The sequence below is a fragment of the Anabrus simplex genome, chromosome 1, assembly GCF_040414725.1.
Source record: "Anabrus simplex isolate iqAnaSimp1 chromosome 1, ASM4041472v1, whole genome shotgun sequence".
NCBI classification, from domain to species: domain Eukaryota; kingdom Metazoa; phylum Arthropoda; class Insecta; order Orthoptera; family Tettigoniidae; genus Anabrus; species Anabrus simplex.
The window spans coordinates 731,924,711-731,946,931 of NC_090265.1; the positions used below are offsets into that span (position 1 = coordinate 731,924,711).

The following is a 22,221-nucleotide window of genomic DNA, read 5'->3' on the forward strand; positions in this document are numbered from 1 at the left end:
TCATTATACTTTTAACATACCTCCAGGTAAGAGCCCCCACTGCACTCCACTGTTACCGTGAATCCTAATCTGGTAGAGAAAAGTACGACGACTATTTCTCTACATATGGATGCAACCTTCTTTACGAAGAGCATCCCAAACCTTATTTACACATCTTCGTCGACGTCTTGAATCCTTTCCAGTTGCCGGCTGGACAGAAAGCGTTACATGTCCGGAGGCAAGCAAACAGCAAAATTCTCCATCAACTGAAGCTGCATACTCGGCTGACAAGTTACAAACAAACACTTTCTTTTACAGAAAGTCCACTGCAAAGCCGGTAAGTCGTTGTGATTATACCAGGTTCACTCCGTAACAGATACTCGCGAACAATAGCAGATCGCATAGCAAACTGCGCAAATACGTAGCTCCCGCGGACCGGTACAAATGAGAAACGCACAGAATCAGAATCAGAATGAGAATGACTCACCGCACATGTGTGCACACTTATATAGGCTTGCTGCACGTGGTTATAGCGTCCTGAAAAGTTTACTGGTAGCAACGCTCTCACAGGCACTTCTTCCCGCGTCACTCAGTCAACCCAAACCTCGCTCAAAACAAAGCCCTCGCATTGGCTATCGAGTATATGATGTGACAGAGAACGTCCACTCATGTATGTCCACATTGATCCACTCCAATTCTTCAACCGATACAACCTGCCGTACCCTGTGTTTCCAAGCCACTTAGCTGCAACACACACAACTGACCTCAACCGTCCTTCCCGATATAGTCGCTGTTTTCCCGGTTGCACAATCCTTACGGCTAGGCCATATTTACAGGCTCTTACCCAAACGGAAATTTATACAAAATATAATGATGCACATATGCAATAATCCCTAACTACACATTCTTCTTATAATGTTACGTTTTTACATTGTAAATAAACAAAATTACATGATTTAAACATTACAAACTATATTTAAATCTAAGAATTTCATTTTTGTCCGTATTGAACTGAGAATGGAAGATAGGAAACTTAAAAGGGTCCACCTTTTCAATACAAAAATGTTATAGTTTATTTACAACATATATTTACACTTGGAACTAGTTTCGACGCTGTTTGGCGTCATCTTCAGCCAAAATGTGGGAAATAGGCTAGCATGTAGACATTTATATTACACAAGGCGTTACATTAAACAATACACATCTTACGAGGAGATAAAAACAGGGACGAATGTAGAAACAAATGAATCATTGAGAAAGCAAAAGTTATAAATATTAAAAATAACCTTAACCACACATCTTGCAGTGCGAAAATATTCGCCTTGAATGATTCCTGAATACAAAACGCACGCGCACACATTTCTGAAGAGCCAGCAGGCAGGAAAAAGTAAAGTGAAACCTTAAGAGTTCTTCTGAGAAGAGTTCATCATTTTTTCTATATTCCGACTAACTGATGAAGTCTCCCTTGAGTTCCTGATAAACACGCACAACAGGAAATTCTCCTTCACTCTCAACAATAGCTATAAAGACCAACGGTAAATTGTATTTTAAATACTGTGCAGAGACGTGAAAGCATGATCTTGAACATGATATAACTTCTTCATTTAACCACCTTTTGAAAGTCTCTCTCTATATTACATAGCTTCATTAACACCACCATTCTGTAGATGCACAAAATAAGATTATCTGAATGAGCTCCTCTGTGGTCTCAGGTCTCTCATGATCAGCCGTAATGCGTTTATCTGCCTAGCATCTAAGCAAACGCGTACTGTGCCGTCTTTCTCACCCACAACAATCAACGGGTTCACATACCGACTCACTGACTTCTCAATAATCCCATCTAGTAACATTTCCTTAATTAAATCATCTACAGCCTTAGCATATGCGTGGGGTATGGGATACCGATAGCTATCAAAACTCGACCTGTCAGTAACATTGAACGAATGTACATATGAAGTTGTCATTCCAGGTTTCTCAGAGAACACTTCCTTACATTCTATTAATAACTCTAATAATCTTTCCTTCTGATCTTTATCTAGATCCACCTCCTCTGCAACTGCTCTAATCTCCTCCTCTTTACTCTTAAAGTTCCCCTTCCCATCAGGGATACTACCATCTTCTCTCTCCGAATCATCACAATATTCTCCAAAGTCTTGCTCTCTCGACAAGGACAAGTTTTTCTCTTTCACCACCTGAATACGACACATCCCATATGCAAATTGGTTCTCTGTCACACAGTAGGCCAGCCTAACAGATTTCAGATCTTCCCCTGTCTGCAAACTTACTTCAGCGTGCAGATAATCTAATTTACACTTACTCCTACTCAGAAAGTCTGAACCCAAGATAACTGAATAAATTAAATTTGGAACCACCAAGCATATCTGTTCAATCACAACATCCCCAATACCCATTTTAACAAGGACTTGGCTCCTGATTCTTTGCGACTTGTTACCAACAGCAGAAATCACATATACATTAGACACAGGAATCTCCTCAAACTCAACTCCTTTACACTTCAACTCCTTGTAGAAACTACTATTAATACAGGACTTCTGGCTACCTGTATCCAAAAGCACTTTCACCTTCTCCCCTTCAATAAAGAATTCAATAATGGGATTAATGGGCATGTTACTTAAATTACCTTTGTAAGCAATGTGGTCATTAATCAGATCCTCTTGAACATCTATTTGATAGTTAATTTCCTTCATAGCACATGTTACAGCAGCATCTTCATTTAGGGACAAGTCGCCTGACCTATCTCGCCCGCCCCTTAAGCGTTTAAATTTCTTCTTGGTGGCTGATCGTCTTGATTTGGATTATGATTCCCATTCGATCCTTGTTCATCCCTGTCCCGATTTTCCACACATCTGCGGGACTCAGAACCTCTGCCATAACCACGGTTATTACTCCCTGGGTCTTGCCCTCTGTGGTTGCCACCTCGATTGTTTTGGTCAGGGTACCGATGGTACTCTCCTGGACCATTCTGTCTCTGTCCACCATTCTGGTGGATATTGGAATGACTGTCACTATTCCTAGCAGAACTTAAGGAATCGAACCTCTCTAACAGCTGTTCCATGTCCTTAATAGTTTCAATTCTCTGCATGCATCCTGCCAACTGAACCTCTTCAGAAAAATGTCCCACCATCCTTCTCACTATATCCTGTTCTGATGAATTTAAGTTCAGGCTCTGATTTAGTAACACATGCTCCAAGAAGTACTGAGTCATGCTACCCCCTCCCTGAGTCCTATATCTGCCAAAATTAATTTTGTCTTTGGCTTTCCCTTGAATATCATTGTTCCAAAATTTGGCCTTAAAGGCTACCTCAAATTCACTCAAGCAAGTAATCGTTTCCCTGTATACATCATACCAGAGTTCAGCCTCCCCCATAAGAGCCTCAGAAATCTTAACCTCTACGGTATCCCACTGGGTGATACCATCTGACAGCCCTTTCCCAAATCTTTAACTACCTTGAGAAATTCCATAGGACCTAATTGCCTATTATTGAACCGTGGCAACTCTACTTCCTTGACCACGTCAATCTGCTGTGCTACCTCAGTCATGTTTAACCCCTTCAACTTTAAATTAGTTAATTCCCACTCTAACTTTTCAGTTTTCTCTTTCGTTTCCTTAATTCTAGTGTCCACATTCATTCTCATTCCTCGAATTTCTTCTGTCACACTAGACTTCACGCTCTCCACTTTCTCCTCAAGAATAGATCTAAGTTCACTTTTGTCCTTCTCCATCTGAACATGTTGGTTTTGGAATTGAGTGATTTGGCCTTCAACTTTACTCTATAACATCCTGCCTCATTTTAATCTCATCCACCTTCATAAACTTCTCTTCCACCACTTCAAACCTCCTTTCTGTATTAACCGTAACACTCTGCAGTTCTCTGCTAATGCTTGAAAATTTCTCTTCCATTTTCTCTGTAAGCATCTTGCCAAAACTATGCAACTCCTTCTGTTAACTCTCAATTTTATCACTTAAAAAATTCCTTCCCCTGATCACTAATTTTACTACTCAAATTATCCCCTTGATCACTCTATTTAGCCAACTGCTCTAATACTAACTTCATAAACTCATTATTACCCCCCATGTTACTTTGATTTTGCTCACTAACTTCCCCTTCACCCCCCATTACAATTCCATACACTTTTTCCATAGACATATTTTCACTCAGACAACTACTTTCATCAAAACTTTGTATGCTTGTGTCAGAGCTGCTCTCCTGATCATTAACAGACATGCTTCCTTTATGCACTACACTTCTTCTCAAATTTATAGCATTACTATTATTCTCACTAGTATTCATGCTCCACTGATAAACATAGCACTCAAATCATGACAACACGATACATAACACCTAACACAAGCTCTCTAAAACACTGGACCAAATGTGCCTATCTAGGTTATATAGCAAGTCTGGATATCATTCTGCCTCACGTTGGCAGCGCCAATTGTAACTACTGCAAGCTATTGAAATACTGAACAGATAAACGTTGACTCAAATAAGTGTAAATAACAAGGATAATGGGCGCCACCTGCAAAACAATTCCAGGAATATTTAATTATGTAGAGCAACGAGCCACTCCCTCTCCCAAGGCGACGGTCATCAGGCTGACGAGGCTCCAGACTTACTTTATAACCTTACCTGTTGCTATATAACCCCTGAAATTAAAATTGGGTAACATACCAGGTTCAGCCTTACTCCACTGACAAAAGACTCACTTTAAGTTTGATTCTATGACTTTACTCCCAGAATAAGAACTAATATGTGACGAACACCAACAAAAATCAACACTTATGCAACCCACTTAGTGCTTGCCGTTTACATAGAGCAAATATACACAATACTACCCAACAAAATCATATCTTCACGAGATTTACTCGTTTGTCGTTTACAAAGGGCCAATTACAAACCACTAAAATCACCAATAAAATAAAATATCATTTAACGAGACCTACTCGTGTTTGCCATCTACAAAGGCAAATTACAAACCACTAAAATCACCAATAAAATAAAATATCATTTAACGAGACCAACTCGTGTTTGCCGTCTACAAAGGCAAATTACAAACCATTAAAATCACCAATAAAATAAAATATCATTTAACGAGACCAACTCGTGTTTGCTGTCTACAAAGGCAAATTACAAACCATCAAAATCACCAATAAAATAAAATATCATTTAACGAGACCAACTCGTGTTTGCCGTCTACAAAGGCAAATTACAAAACATTAAAATCACCAATAAAATAAAATAGAACATCATTATATTTTTAACATACCTCCAGGTAAGAGCCCCACTGCACTCCACTGTTACCGTGAATCCTAATCTGGTAGAGAAAAGTACGACGACTATTTCTCTACATATGGATGCAACCTTCTTTACGAAGAGCATCCCAAACCTTATTTACACATCTTCGTCGACGTCTTGAATCCTTTCCAATTGCCGGCTGGACAGAAAGCGTTACATGTCCGGAGGCAAGCAAACAGCAAAATTCTCCATCAACTGAAGCTGCATACTCGGCTGACAAGTTACAAACAAACACTTTCTTTTACAGAAAGTCCACTGCAAAGCCGGTAAGTCGTTGTGATTATACCATGTTCACACCGTAACAGATACTCACGAACAATAGCAGATCGCATAGCAAACTGCGCAAATACGTAGCTCCCGCAGACCGGTACAAATGAGAAACACAGAATCAGCATCAGTCAGAATCAGAATAAGTATCAGAATCAGAATGAGAATGACTCGCCGCACACGCGTACACACTTATATAGGCTTGCTACACGTGGTTATAGCGCCCTGAAAAGTTTACTGGTAGCAACGCTCTCACAGGCACTTCTTCTCGCATCACTCAGTCAACCCAAACCTCGCTCAAAACAAAGCCCTCGCATTGGCTATCAAGTATATGATGCGACATAGAACGTCCACTCATGTATGTCCACATTGATCCACTCCAATTCTTCAACCGATACAACCTGCCGTACCCTGTGTTTCCAAGCCACTTAGTTGCAACACACACAACTGACCTCAACCGTCCTTCCCGATATAGTCGCTGTTTTCCCGGGTGCACAATCCTTACGGCTAGGCCATATTTACAGACTCTTACCCAAACGGAAATTTATACAAAATATAATGATGCACATATCCAATATTCCCTAACTACACATACTTCTTATAATATTATGTTTTTACATTGTAAATAAACAAAATTACATGATTTTGACATTACAAACTATATACGAAAATGTTCTAACCTAAAAACTCGGGGATCGTACATACGTGCGGTTACAAAATCTCCAGATGAAGGGTTTCCACATAGAATGTCGCTTATTCCACGCAGGTACACAAGTCTGCTATTTTTTTTCCAGTACATATTCTAATTTTCTACACACCCTAGATGCTATTTTTCCTTTCGCATGCTTTTAATTCCTGTTCAATGCACTTTACAACAAGTGCATCGCTGTTCTGCACCTGAAACTTCCAGTTGCATGATTGCTCCAGATTAAGAATTAAAATTGGACTTTATGCAAGCCAGGTCTGCTTTTAATGTAGTGCTTGAAAATAAATCTTGAGTGGTTTTTATGGAGGAGGATTCTGCAGGATCAAAAGACTTCACGATCTTCTCCACGACATCTAAGTGTTGCAATAATACAATGCGGCATCAAGCCAAGTCCCCCGTCGCATTATAACTGGCTGGGGAGGTATGGGTAATGAAGGTGCTTCTTCTTGAAATTTCTGAACGCGAAGTGGAGCTTTGACAAACATTTTCTTACAGTTCGATATTAATTTATCAACTTCAGGGTAGCTACTTCTAACTTCTTCAGCTGCCCTATGCAAGGCATGTGCAAGACATGTCACATGTAACATTTTCGGGTACAGCATTTGTCCCTTGGCTGCCTTCACCCTATACGGAGCAGCGTCAGTTACAAATAGAAAAATGTGCTCTCTCTTTGCCCCGTTTGGCCACAACAGATGCATTGAATTGTCAAAGAGAACTGCAATGGTGGAATGGTTTGTCTTCTTTAGCACTTCGCATGTCAGGAGGACGTATCTCCAGGCTTGTCTTCCTTCAGCGTTCCAATGATCACATTTACTACATATCTTCCATCCACATCTGTGGTCTCGTCTAATGAAACCCGTATCTTACTGTCTGCCATGCCACGCCTTATTATAGCCAACATCTCTTCATAACGAGGGGTCAGATAATCCTTCCCGAGAGTAGATACGTTGGGAACAGGATGCTTTGTATATTTTTCAAGAAACTGTCTGAAGCTTCGACTGTTAAGTTTCTTTAAAGGAATATTAGACGAAACCATCATCTTGCAGAGATTTTGTGAAATTTGTGAACACTGTGAACTTGATGTTGGGGTTTCGAATAGCACACGTTGCCTATTTTCTAGTGCAGAATATCTAGTTACACAATTCTTATGTTTTACAGTATTACAGTGTTGCTGCCCAGAGAAGCATTTTATAGCAGTACCTTTCACCTCACACAATTTACAGAATAATATCACTCCATCTGTACTTTAGAATGGTTCTTCAGTAGTATATTCCAGTCTATCCTGAAAAATAATTTCTAGAGTTTATTCTGATTTTTATAAAACAAAACTCAAATGATAATTACCAAAATATGCCGTTATAATGATATTTTGTTCAAAATATGCCATGAAACTTAAGAATGCCTAAATATGCATTCATATGCCCAATAAAACCTGTTTAATTTTGCTGTCAAAAAAGGAATTGTTTTGTCATGTGCTGGCGATAGTGACCATACTACAAGTTAGTTTTCCATTATTGCCTATTTGTAATGTCCTGACTAATCTAAAAAATGTGTATTGCTTTTTATTAATTTACCTGGGGAGAGCTTACTTTTGACTTATCATTTTCCGGTAGGCTGATGAAGCTGAGGAGAATGCCAACCTATCCCAAGATGAGGATGAAGAAGCAGACTGCAAGAATCCATACGACTACCTCTTGGGAATGGCCATGTGGAGTTTGACCCAGGAAAGGAAGGATGAGCTTTTGAGGAAAAGAGATGAAAAACTTAAAGAGTACAAAACTCTTCAGGAGAAAACTCCAGCAATGCTCTGGAAAGAGGATTTGAACGAGTTCCTTGAAAAGGTAAGTAGGGAACTATCTTCCTTATGGAACTGTGAGTGGTTGGTTTGTGGGGTAATGTGATTCTGCAAAATGATTTTTAGTGCTTAGTTAACCCAGTTTCTTGGTACATTATAAAGTTGAGAGTGCTGTGAGACTTCCTAGATTCATTAGTGCAGATTTCTAATAAAATAAAACTAGCTTCGATCCTTTGAGAGAAGATGTCACAATGCAACGATAGTACGTTTAATAATTCTGAAATGACCTTTAGCCAAGCTCATGATGTTTGTGTATTGCTGCTCCACTGTACATTATGCTATTTCAGACATTCCTTGTTAATGTATTCTGGACTGGACATAGCAATGTGCATCAGTCACTCTGGTCTGCTGGTATGGAATGTCAAACACAGCTTACACAAGTTATTTTCCAACTTAGTTCTTCTTTCTCTTCATTTCGGCCATCTATGGGCCAAAATGGATCTTGGACCTTCTCTGCCTTCAATCTCAGCCAGTATCTTTTCATCCTTTCTCTTACTTCCTGCTCCCCTGTCGCCTGAAATGTGGCGGTCATCTTACTGTGGTACACCTCGCAACGGAGTGCGTGAACCTGACCGATCTGCGCTGTAGTCTAAAATTTCGGAGTACCATCTTCCTCATCCTGTGAGATGACGAGCAGTCCTCGTCCGTTTTATGAGGTATAGTGGCCCCGTTTTATCGTGTATAAAAGTGTTTTTTTATCTGCTTTAATGATGTTTTATTTTGATGAGTCTTTTTTTAGTGTGTTTTGTGTACTTTATTTTCTATTTATCTGTTTGGCTGAATGGTTAGTGTTAAGGCCTTCGGTTCAAAGGGTCTTGGGTTGGATTCCCGGCCGGGTTGGGGATTTTGATCGCTTCTGATTGTGACCCAGGGACTGGTGTTTGTGTTTATCCCAACACTTCCCTCTTCATATTGAGACAACGCACTACACTACCAACCACCACAGAAACACGGAATAGTAGTTACGTTCCTCCATATAGGGTTGGCTTGAGGAAGGGCATCCGGTCCTGAAACAGGGCCAAATCCACATGTGCGACACAGTTCACACCCACGACCCCACAAATTGGGAAAGAGTGGAAGATGAAGATTGTTTACTTATGTGATAGCCCTGCAGCGCAGTGCCTTCATCATCAATGTCCCACTCCGAGTGTGGTTAACAAGCCTCCTCCACTCCTTTCTGTCCTTCCACTTTTCCTGCTCCATTACTTCCGCCACATCCAATCCTTCTTCTCTAAAATTCTTCGTTATCTGATCCATCCACCTTCTTCTCGATCTTCCAATTGGTCTCTCTCCCTTAACTTCTCTTTCCAGTTCCCTTCTTGCTACCCTTTCCTTTCCCATTCTTCTTACATGTCTGAACATGTCTTCTTAAATGCTTTCTGCACTAACGGTTCTATATTAAGCTGTTTCCCTATTTTAATATTTTGAATTCTATCTCCTCTTGTCTTTTTTACTAATGTTCTTAAAAATTTCATTTTTACTGCTTGGATCTTACCATCTTGTCTCTTATTAGTTACCAACCTTTCTAGTCCGTATGTTACAATCGATATGAAATACTGTTTATATAATGTTATTTTAGTTCTCTTGAGTACTTCGTCATCCCGTAAAAGCTCTGACTTGATGATAAAATGTTGTACCTTTACTTAGTCTGTTATTAATTTCAGGGTTGATTTCATTACTTCTGTTTATAATGCTAACCACACATGTAAACTGTTCTACATTCTCTAACCGTTCTGTCTATGTTCACTTGGCTTCTCTTTTTCACAGTGCATGACTACAGTTTTCTTTTTACTAATTACCAGTCCAAACTCCTTCATATTTTCATTCCAAACGTCTACTCTCCTCCTTTTCTCCCTTTCCCCAAATCACAATATCATCTGCAAATACCAAAGCATTCACTTCATCACTACTGATACTCTGTTGTACACGTTACTTTATGATTTCATCCTTTAATATAATAAACAATAATGGCGACAGTGGACTTGCTTGCTTGAGACCTTGTTTTGTATAATGTGTTTCGGAGTCACCACTCCCCACTTGTATACTGCTTTTACTCTCATTATACAACATTTTAATCTTGTTAGTTAATGATTTTGGTACATTCGGTTTCAGTAGGCATTCCCATACATGTTTTAACTTACAGTACCTGTATCATAAGCTTTTTCCAAATCCAAAAATATGAAGATGATTTCCTTGTTCCTTTCCAGATGTTTTTCCATTATCGTTTGCACTGTAAATATCAAGTCTATTGTTGCTCTGTTTGGTCTAAAGCCAATTTGTTTTTCCTCTGTGTTTCTGTTATATCTCTCTGTCTTTTGTCTGTGACTCTCCATTATTTTTAGCCCATGTGATAATAGGGTTATACCTCTATAATTTTCACATTTCTTACTATTTCCTTTTTTGAACAATGGTACAATGTTTCCTTGTTGCCAATCTTCAGGTATCCTTTTATCCTTCCATATGGCATTGAGGGCTCGGTACAGCCACTGTGGTCCACTGCTTCCTTGCTCCTTTAATCATATCGGCAATGAATTAGTCTTTTCCACTTGCTTTACGTCTGGTCAATGCTTTCACTGCCCTTTCAAGTTCCGACCATGTTATCGGGTTCTCTTCTTTTTCTCCATCTATTTCCATTTTCTTATCTCCTTACTCCGAGCAGCCATCCTCATTATAAAATTTTTCAAAATTCTTTGCCATCACTTTCTGAAGACCTTCTTTGGCCATTTACTATGGATCCATCTTCTCTCTCTAATGCGTTGATTTTATCTTATTTTTTCTTTTTGAATTTATTACTCTGTATAAGGTAAAACCTCGATTATCCGTTTTAATGCCCAGGGACTTCAAAGTGCATTCAGTACACTGACTGAGTAAATGTCATGGGATAGCGAGGCACTGATGTGCAGGTGTGTTGTCTGCGCACCACACACCCCCTGTGCCAGCGGTAGTTGTATAGGAGACCTTGTGAGCAGTGGCTGTGCATGTGATAGGTGTAACATGGAACGTCGTCGTGAGCTGACACTGTTCGAACGGGGTATGGTGGTCCGTGCCCGGCGGATGGAAAGTGCGATTTCGGAAGTGGCGCAGGAATTTGGCTTCAAACGATCAACTGTGTCCAGGGTTTATCGTGAATGATTGAATGCTGGCGTCACTGTCCTCAACAGACCAACGACCGGACGTACAGCCACCCTTGATGACCATGACCAGCGACATCTGAGACGGATTGTCAATAGTGACAGACGGGCAACCGTGCAACAAATCACTGCTCAATTCAAGACAGGCCGTCCTAGATACGTCTCCCAGTGGACAATCCGTACGAACATGGGTTCTATGGGGTATGGGGCCGGCGCCGCACGCGGGTGCCACTGTTAACCCAACGTCATCAGGCACAACGACGCGCATTTTTCACCAGTGATGGACGCTGGAATAATGACGTAACGTGATATTGTCAGACGAATCCAGATTTCAGCTGCACCATGCCGATGGGAGGCACCATGTATGGCGCAGACCACATGAAGTGATGGATCCCGCCTGCCTTGAAGGTGATATAGATGTTGATTCCCATAGGGAATCTGAAATATTTGTCCTGAATGAGTAAATTGATAATACCAATATAAATGGTCCGTTATTGGACATTATAAATTTTCCAGCTAACTCATTCTTGGTTGCCAGCGTTTCGCCCTCGTGTGCTAGGGTGGGCTCATCAGTTGGTACCTAGCACACCTACCGATATGCTGGCTAGTGCATAGCGTGGAGTATAAATTTTCCAGCTAACTCATTCTTGGTTGCCAGCGTTTCGCCCTCATGTGCTAGGGTGGGCTCATCAGTTGGTACCTAGCACGGTATGCACTAGCCAGCGTATTGGTAGGTGTGTTAGGTACCAACTGATGAGCCTTGAAGGTGTTGTCCAGGGCGCTGGTGTCCCTGTTATGGTCTGAGGTGCATTTTCCTGGTATGGAATGGGCCCCCTAGTTGTTCTGGAAGAGACTTTGAATGGTACGCGGCATGTTGAGTTGCTCGGAGACCTCTCCACACATTTTTAGCCTTCTAGCACCCAGACGGTTCTGCGGTGTTTCAGGATGATAACGCGCCGCAACATTGTTCCGACGTTGCCCCGGAATGGTTCCAGGAACATGCAGCGGAGGTCCAAGGACTGCCATGGCCACCCAGGAGCCCCGATATGAACCCTATCGAGCATATCTGGGATGTCCTGGAACGCAGGCTCTGTGCCATGAATCCTGCACCCATGAACAGACCAGCATTGGCGGCCGCCCTGCAAACGTTTTGGTGTCAGCTGCATCCAGAGGACTACCAGGAACTTGTCGACTCACTTCAACGGCGTCTCACTGCAGTTCGCAGGGCCAGAAGAGGCCCCACACACTATTTGGTGACTATCCCATGCCATTTGCTAAGTGATTTCCCTTTTAATGTAGTGTTGTAGCAATATGAATTTCCAACAACACAAAATCAATTGTATTGGAAAGGTGGAATAGAGAAATAAAAAATACAAATTTGTATGCAAATTATGCACTAGCCATGCGCCTTAGTGGGTGTGCTATTTACCAACTGATGAGCCTAACTTAGCACACTGGGGCAAAACGTTAGCAACCAGGATTGAGTTGGCTGGAAGATTTATCATGTCCAATAATGGACCATTTATATTGGTATTATAAATTTACTCATTCGGGACAAATATTTCAGGTTTTCTATGGGAATCTACATTTATATCTCCCGATAAAATTTTGCCTCTCCACTAAGGCAAATAAGTCACGTGTCATGCTGGCAACAGAGAGGCCAGTTGTTTCTAGTCATATAAAGCAATATTTGGTCATTTGGAAAGAAGCATACTGTCACAATATACCAGATTTCTCCGAATCCAAGATGACCCTGAATGCATGATGAACCCCACTTTTTCCTTCAAAAAGTTTAAATCCAGCTTAAAAAGCGCCTTGTAAAATCATGTGAATGTTCTTTGCCGGCAATAGCTGTTCCATATATCTACAATACAACAATCCATCAGGATAATATTCCTGCTTTTTATCAAACAGTTAACGTACAACCGGCTGCCACTGCACGCACGTCTCGCTTGCTGGGTTTGGCCAACTTCGGCGGCTAGCAATGTGTAGAACTAATCACGGACATTGAAGGTCACCGAGGGAATTTATCGCGCTGTGTTATAGATATTCCACCCTTGCATTTTACGCGCACATACCTCACCATTTCATCTTCGACTTCTTTAAAGCTTTCTTGTTGCGAGCCCCCGAATGCATTTTTTTGTACAGTACGCATTTTTTAGCTTTGTCTTCACGCTAATGCCGAATATTGGCTTTAGTTAGGTCTATGCTGTATTTTCTTGTGGTTGCCCAGTTATTCTACATTTCTGAGTGTTTTAACACTTTCCTTGCGGTTTGGGTCACCAAGCGTCATGAAGCACGTTACTTATCCATCGGTGCGAGCTTCCCAAAATTGCGGAGTAAGTAACTACGTCCTAGTTACATATTTCTGATAACTAATGGCAACATAGTGTTCCTATTGAAGGAAGAGTTCAAGGCGTACTGCTAGTTTCGATTGGACTGGGTGTATTGGCCGTGTGGTTAGGGGTGAGCAGCTGTGAGTTCGCATCCAGGAGATGGTAGGTTTGAACCCCACTTTCGGCAACCCTGAAGATGATTTTCCGTGGTTTCCCATTTTCACACCAGGCGAATGATGGGACTGTGCCTTAATTAAGGCCACAGCCGCTTCCTTCCCATTCCTAGGCCATTCCTGTCCTATCGTCGCCATAAGACCTGTCTGTGTCGGTTCAATGTGAAGCAAATAGCAAATAAAAATTTTGATTTGCCCCGGAAGAATTTTTGCATTATCCATTCATGTTGCTTTGGGTCACCCTGTGCTCTCATTGTTATGTAACCTATACTTAAATGCGGGAATCGCTTGCCCAGTTACGGTGAATGAAGCCTACAATGTTGCTGATGGCTGATATCTCGTGTAACCCATTCCTTTCTACATTGCTCTCAGGTAAGCGGATATAAGTTCTCAGATTTTTATTTATTGGGTTGGTTATTGATATGTTTATTATCTTCCATAATAACAATAATTTCATGTGGCTATTTCTAGCGAGTTGCAGCCCTTGTAAGGCAGACCCTCCGATGAGGGTCAGCAGCACCTGCCATGTGTAGGTAACTTCGTGTTATTGTGGTGGAATGTAGTGTTATGTGTGGTGTGTAAGTTGTAGGAATATTGGGGACAGTACAAACACCCAGTCTCTGAGCCATGGGAATTAACCATTTCTTAAAATCTGCGACCCGGCCGGGAATCGAACCCAGGACCCTCTGGACTAAAGGCCAGCACACTAACCATTTAGCCATGGAGCCGGACATCTGCCATAGATAAGATTTACAATAAAGTTCACGTCCCCCCCCCCCCCCCCCTTTTTTTTTTTTTTTTTTTTTTTTTTTTTTTTTTTTTTGCTTTGAGCCTTCACATCTGACACACCGGTGGCACGGAAAATAAACAGGTTTAGGGCGACATTAGATCCCGGACGAATTGCTTATAATTTGAAACAAAGTGATGAAAGCGACGGTGATTTCTCTCCAGTATCTGATGATGACCCTGCATAAAGCCTCGTTTTTTTGTGATATTATTTTGTTACTAAGCATAATATGAAGATAATTAACATGTCTGTTGGGTCATCAGCCCAGAGGCTGGTTGGATCCTGAAATAGCACTACCAAAGGCTATGCAGTTATAGGGAAACTGCAAAAACTATGGCAGAGCCCAAATGAGGCGTGTTAGGCAAGATGAGGAGTGAGGTAGTTTGCCATTGCTTTGCTCACTGGACCAGAAGGTGCTATTGCAGCACGACTGACCCTATGAGCAACACCTTTCATAACACTCGGACACTAGTTGTGCTTCAATTGTCATTACTTAGCACCACCCATACCCTAGCAGCTTCCTTATTGTCACAGCCATGGATGAGACTGGGACTTCGGTGGAAGCTACACTTTGCTCTAGCCTTTGCCAAGAGATGGATACAAAAATACGGCATACATTAAGAAGTGGCAACAGGCGGATAATTAACATATTCCCATAAAACAGATCAATGAACGAGAAACTAACATTTTCTTCCGGAGTTATTTCACGGTCACGCACTGCTTGAATCGAAAAACTATCACAGGGGTAAATACATCGGAATGTCTCCTCAACAATAACGCACACAACAAGGGCTCAATCATTATTTTGGTTTTCATAGCAGGGACTAACCAAGGTCAAATTCGTCAGGTCACCGGTGACCCGAACCAATAATAACTAAAGGCAGCATCGGGTCATTGGTGGGCTGATACGACATAAAATTAAGTCATCAAATTTCACTGCAGCAGGGAACTTTTTAATAACCATTACCGTAAAATTGTCATCAAAATATCGAGAACCCGTCGAAAATCTGCCGCCAATACCTTTCACGTATCTATAGTACGACGTTCCATCACGAAAATATTCCTGCTGTCTATTGAAACTTAATTTTACTAAGCGTCAGGTATAGTAGACATGTTATAACTCTGCCACCTAGTAGCCGGGGTGTGAAAAGAAGCAGCGTGATTACCGTGGTATCTGCCAGTGTGCTTATTACAGTTATTTCGCGAATGCAAGGCGACCCTTGATTTTACCCATGAAATTCTGAGATAGAAACATTGCCTTGGATTCAGAGAAATATGGTATGTGGCTTGTTTTCTCTCTTACATATCACAATTTCTTAGAAATTTAGTGGACTAATCAAGTGAGGATAATGGCAATAGCAGAGAAAATGAGGCCTCTGAATGATTCCAAAAAAGGGAACACACTGATAGGAACATCCAATTCAAATTTATATGTGCGTAAACTGTGATATAAGGTTCCTGTAGGAATAATACGTTTAAAACCGAGAGAGTGGCTTTCTCATTTGGGTCGCCTACCTATCGCCTTACGTTCAGGAATAGTGGGTTCGAATCCTACTGTCGGCAGCCCTGAAGATGGGTTTCTGTTGTTTTCCATTCTTACACCAAACGAATGCTGGGGCTGTAGCTTAAGGCTACGGCTGTTTTCTTCCCTCTTCTAGAGCCTTTTCCTATCCCATCGTCGTCATCTGCATTAGACATAAAGCAAATTGTGGAAAGAAAAAAGTTTAAACTTAGACAAGTTTTCAACTTGTGATGAAAAGTTGTCCCTTTTACTTTGATTTCTCACCCACTGAAATGTTCCACTTAGCCTCCAGTTGGCTATTTATTAAAGTATTTCAAAGTAGTTCTATACTGATCAAACATCTCCCTTGATAAATTATTCCAATCGCTAATTCCTTTCTGATAAATGATTCTTTCCCCAATATGTCATCTTGAATTCTAACTTTGCCTCCTTTTTATGTTCTTTCCTGCTTTTAAAATTTCCATTGAAGCTTATTTGATTACTAATGTCTTTTCAAGCTGTCCATCTCTTCACTGACACCTCGAAACACTCCGCTTACAGTCGATAAATATATTTGTTCCGTATTGACTTTGTATAATGAAATCTTCTTTTTTGTTTTAATGGAATGGTATATATTTTCCACCTTTCAGTACTTAACAAGTTATAATCTGACGAATTACATCTAATAATATCTCGGTCATTATTTGACCTACCTTCCTCGGTACCTTAATAGCACCCATGCTGTCATAGCCATAAATGGAAATTGCATTTTTCCATCAAGAAAAGGAACCAGGCTAAAGTGTAGACTGAAGTCTTCAGAATTTACTAAGGATGTATAACTAAAGAAGTATTGTTAGGAAAGGAACTGAATTGAGTAATTTAATAAATACACTTGCATGAAAAGGTTTGAAATTGCCTCTGAAGTCTACATATATAAAAGCCAAATACCACTCACTGATCACGAAATCTCCAAGTCCAAAAGACCTAGAAATTCAAATTAGGATCATAGCTTCATCCTTTGCCCGGGAGATGCACTAAGGAAGGATTTTTCAAAATTCCGTTTCTGTCCTAGATTTAGGCCATTCGCCACAACAGCCTAGGTTAATATAGGCAAGAATCAAATTTGTTTTATAAGGTCGAGACAAAGCTCATTTGAAGTCATACGATAGGAAGAACATATCTCAGTTATTCCCATCGGGACACCAAAAACCGTGTTGTATTGCCCTAAAACCAACCCTTTTTGAGATAGTCACCACTCTGCCACAGACTGTTTGAAAGATATTGTTACAACACTGCCACCGCACTAGGTCAAAGTGCTGAAGAGTGACATTGACAGACTCGCGAACAAGGCGATCGAAAGCATTACAGCTTCCGCTTGGGCAAATTGTGCAAGATATGCAGGAGGAAGATGATATTCTGCGAGAGAATTTTACGACACTCGCTGTCGTGTCATTTGTCTCATCTACAGCAATGATCAGGCGTGCTTCTGTGGTCCGTCAACTTTATACTTTTTAATGAAGTAACTTTTATTTGTCATCCACATCTTCTTTTCTTATACTGTATATCTATCTTTAATTCTTAATACTTTCCAACTTTTCTGACTTATTTTGGTCACAACGCTTCTTTAATTTTTAATATTAGCTTTACTTCGCAGCAAGGAGATAGATCTTATGGCGACAGTGGGATAGAAAAGGGCTAGGAGTGGGAAGGAATTAATGAACAGCTGCAGAATGTGCCTTGTGTGAAAATGGGAAACCATGGGAAACCATATGCAGGACTGCCAACAGTGGGATTTGAACAATCTGTCTCTTGAATGGAAGCTGATAGCTACGTGGCCACAAATCTCGCAGTCACTTGTTAGGTCACAACATTATAGTTGTTCTTCTATGCTTTCTGGAAGCTCCTGTATACTGTAGTTCCTGGTTCTGTTTACTGTAGTCCATGTTACTCATAGCCTACCCTACTTTCTTTTCCTTTTCTATATCTATCGCTTATACCTAAAAAAGCACAGGCGAGCTTCTGCGTACAGTTCTCTCATTTACAGCAGTACGAACAAACGTACTTCTGTCCCTTATCATACAGCTTCATGAAGTAAATATAATTTGTCATTCACATTACCTTATCTCCTCTTCCTCTTTCCTTTTATTCTTGATGCTTTCCACGTTTTCAGACTCATCTTGTTCACAACACTCTAGTTGTTCTACCAGGTTTTCTTTTACATTAACATAGATCTCCTGTACACTGTAGTTCCTGTTTATCATAGCTGCATCTTATTTAATGTATGGCACTGACTTGCTGGCCAATTGGCTCAAGGAAAGAGCTATTCTCACTCCTAAGGAGGACACTGCTTCTGTACTTCCTTATTGGACACACTTCCTACTGAGATGGTGCGATGTAGACTTTTGGACTCAGTGATGGAGATAGAGGTAGAAATGGTCCACTACCTGTAGAGTTCCTCTGCACTTTAAATCCACATGTTTTCCACCTTACAGTCCATGTGATAGTTGGAGAAACTATAATCTGCTACAGAATCTATTTCCTAAGCTGTGTAATGGCACCAGGCTGCATGTGAAGTCTTTACATAGAAATGTGATCAAATCAACCATCTTCATGGGATGAAGTGCAGGAGAAATAATTTTCATTCCCAGCATTCCTGTGATTCCCTCAGACTGCCACTTTCTATTCAAATGTCTGGAATTTTCCATTGAAGTATGCTTGGTAATGACAGTGAATCAAAGCTCAGAGGCAGTCTAAAAATTGCTGGCACAGATTTAAGGAATGATGGTTTTATGGTTTTATGTCTTGTGTAAGCTGCCCTGACAACCTTTTGATTCTGCAGCCACAGGGGCGAACAGAACATGTATTTAACACAGAAGTTTTATAAAACAACCTAACTTCAACAACCACCACCTTTGACAACATAATTTGAACGGCAGTAGAATTCAGTTGTGACAGGCTGTAGCCAAGGGAGCCTACCATAACTCCCCAAATCGAGTGTGACCGGCAATAGGCAAGGGGCCTGCCTTTTGTAATGAAATCACCCAAACTCGATTATGACAGGCTATAAAGGCAAGGGGGCTTGCAATAATAATAATAATAATAATAAATTATGAAAACTCCCGAAGTCTATTTTGACTGGCAGTAGGAAATTGTATGCCTGTCGTAATAAAATCTCCCCGGCTCGAATGTGACATGGTAGGAAAACGGGGGCCTGCCTCTATAGAGAAAACTCCCGGTATCATTTATGACCAGCGGTATAGTACTAGAGTATAACGCAGCCGGGAAGGTGGTTTGAAGAGGGTTGCGCAGTAACATTCGCGCACTTTGTAGCAGGACGTTTTTTTTTTTTTTTTCGCTAATCCAACAGAATCATTTCAGTAAGAGGTTCATGTTTTTGCGGGTCACAATGAATGTTTCGAGTTTTACTTGTAAATATAATAATCAACGAATTTAGGGAATTATTTGATGGATCCAGGAAGAGCTAAAAGACAAGTATTGCATCGACAGGCGAGGTAAATAGTAATTAGTGTATTTGTATTTTGTAAGCATGCAGCGGCAGGCATTCAGAGACGGGGAAGGTGAGGAACACCATGTTGCCACGCCTCAAAAGAAGACAGCACTTGTGTGTGGTATCGGCCTGCGATCAGTACAGAGGCTAAAACAAGCTTTGGAAATAAAAATAATGCAGTGTTCAGGTCGCCAGGGAAGAACCCTGTGAGGAAGAAGCCAGTGACAGACCTCGATGATTTCAGTAAAAATGTTCTGCGTGCAGCAATGTTTGATATGCATTAAAACGGCGAATATCCTACGGCATTGAAACTGGCCCATCTATTTACCTTCCTTAATATCTTGAAAATTTCCCTAAACACTTTCTCAGGGTTTAATTAATTTAGACTTACAGGAAACATTTAAGCCCACAAAATATATACGTCATCTCTGGAATTGAAGATATAACTGGATGGAAAAATGTTTACACATTCATGCTGTTATGAGTAGCCAAATTGGCATCACCACACCTCATACTTCTGTCTCTCTGCGCAGTCGAAGATACGAAACTGTCTTCCCGACTTCATTCTACTCTAGTCACACAAGTTTTTTTAAATTGTCATCACTGCTGCCAACATGACTAGTTACATATTGAAATCACGAGACATAACTATCGACAAACTAACCTAAGTGTAAGAATCAATAATGGAGGTTCCCTTACCCAAGTAAATGATCAATCAAGATATTCATGATTAAGGCTGGTTTCAAGCTGAGTGAGGAATTAAGCAAATGCAAACTCTCTCTAAACCTCGCTTAATTTTATGTTTTATGTTTCTGCCTTTATCTTTGATGTATGCATTGCTATAACCATATGATTCAGTATTTGTCTGGTGTAAATAATTCAGCTCCCTTCTTGAAATTTGCTATTAATTGTCGGACTTATGTGAAACCACACTATAATAACACACACAAGCAAATATATTACATGAACGTATGCCGTAGGTCAGTAAGAATACACAAAGGCCAAGTCTGCAAATCATACCAAAGTCATGACATGTAGCTTATTTAATTATAAGCTATACATTTCATTTTTGTTCTGTACTGAAGTGCAATTATAATAAATAGACAAGAGGGTCCACTTTTTCATTACAATATATCTACTAAATAATATTACGTCAGTCTTGGGACTAGTTTCAGCCACTTAGTGGCCTTCTTCAGCTAAAATAAAATTGAACAGATTGAGATAACTAAAATAGACGTTGATGGAGAAAAAAATAGTATACCCTCATAGAGTTTTCCAATTCACTCAAGATTTATTGTTGAAACAGTGCATATGGAGTACACGAAATGTTTACAGATCAATAGCTCAGGCAGCACTGAGGTTCTGTGCTGAAACACCCATATTAGTACGTGGTGTATCCTCTATGGGCGGCAATGCAGCCACTGATTCTGGCATCCATTCGATCATACAGATGGCGAATACTGTATACATTGTTCCATTCCACACCTTTTCGACCTTTTCACATAGTTGTGCAAGAGTTATGGGTTGACGAGTCAGTTGTCATTCCATCATATCCCACGCGTGCTCGATGGGAGACGAGTCCGGAGGTTGTGCTGGGTAGGCAAGTAGCTGCACATCTTGCAGAGCACGTTGGGTTTCACGTGCAGTGTGTGGGCGAGCATTATCCTGTTGAAACAACACATCACCATTCCTGTTGCAAGAATGGCAAAAGAACGGGTCTTACAACATTCTGATGTACCGAGCGCTGGTCAGCGTTCCCTCCACAAACACCAAAGGTGAACGAGATTTGTAGCTTATCGCACCGCAGGCCTGGGGTGGGGCCAGTGTGTCTTGGACGAATGCAATCTACAAGACAGTGCTCGCCAGGTCTACGTTGTAGGCTCAAACGACCATCACTTGTGTGCAGGCAGAATCTGCTTTCATCGCTGAAGACCGCAGCCCGCCAATCCATCTCGCAAGTGATCCTCTGACGGCATCAGTCGAGCTGTGCACTTTGATGCTGTGGCATGAGTGCATGATGGGCTAGAAGTGTGCGTGCCAATAGTCTCACTGCTAGTAACCTTTTGGCAACAGTTCGTGTTGACACTTCTGGGCTCATAAACCCTCTTATCTGTGCTGTGATGGATGGACGATCTGCCACTGAGTCATTTCACCGAAACAACTGTCCTGCCATTCAGAAGGCCACAATTTGAACCCTGTCGAACTCGCTGAGTTTGCTGTAGGAAGCACGAGTGCGTCTCCGTGGCATGGCGCCTGTTTGCTTCACGCGTTTATGTCCCACTGAGCCTTATGATTGTAAGCATTACCTATTAAAGGGTACATGCAGATGGTGCTGTAGCGGCTGTGTCACTACTCTATCTGCTGGCGGACGACGTTGAATCCATTATCAGTACATCTACTATCCCCCAGGTGGCCTCTGCTGTCATCGGATCAAAATCTATTAGACTTTCCATGTGTACTAGGGGTTTTTTTTTTTTGTTTTTTTTTTCTGCAGTGTATGTAAACGAGACAAAGACAATGTTGCAAGAAGAGTGAGGTTAAACCCTAAAGGCGGGATTCTGGCAACAAATGTTGCTCTTTGTGGCATGCGGCTTGTTGTCAGTCGGGCACAAAAGATGTGGTATGTTACATGTGTTGCCGGGTGTAGCATGCGTCACTTG

General features: G+C 41.0%; 1 protein-coding gene across 3 annotated transcripts in view; it reads left to right on the forward strand.

Annotated features, from left to right (window-relative positions):
* Top2 (topoisomerase 2) overlaps positions 1-22,221 on the forward strand; it is a 326,551-nt gene that overhangs the window by 232,698 nt on the left and 71,632 nt on the right. For all 3 annotated transcript variants that reach the window (XM_067136112.2, XM_067136110.2, XM_068225185.1), the window contains one exon: positions 7,884-8,111. In XM_067136112.2, the coding sequence (XP_066992213.2) occupies positions 7,884-8,111 (228 nt within the window). The remainder of the gene's footprint in view (positions 1-7,883; positions 8,112-22,221) is intronic.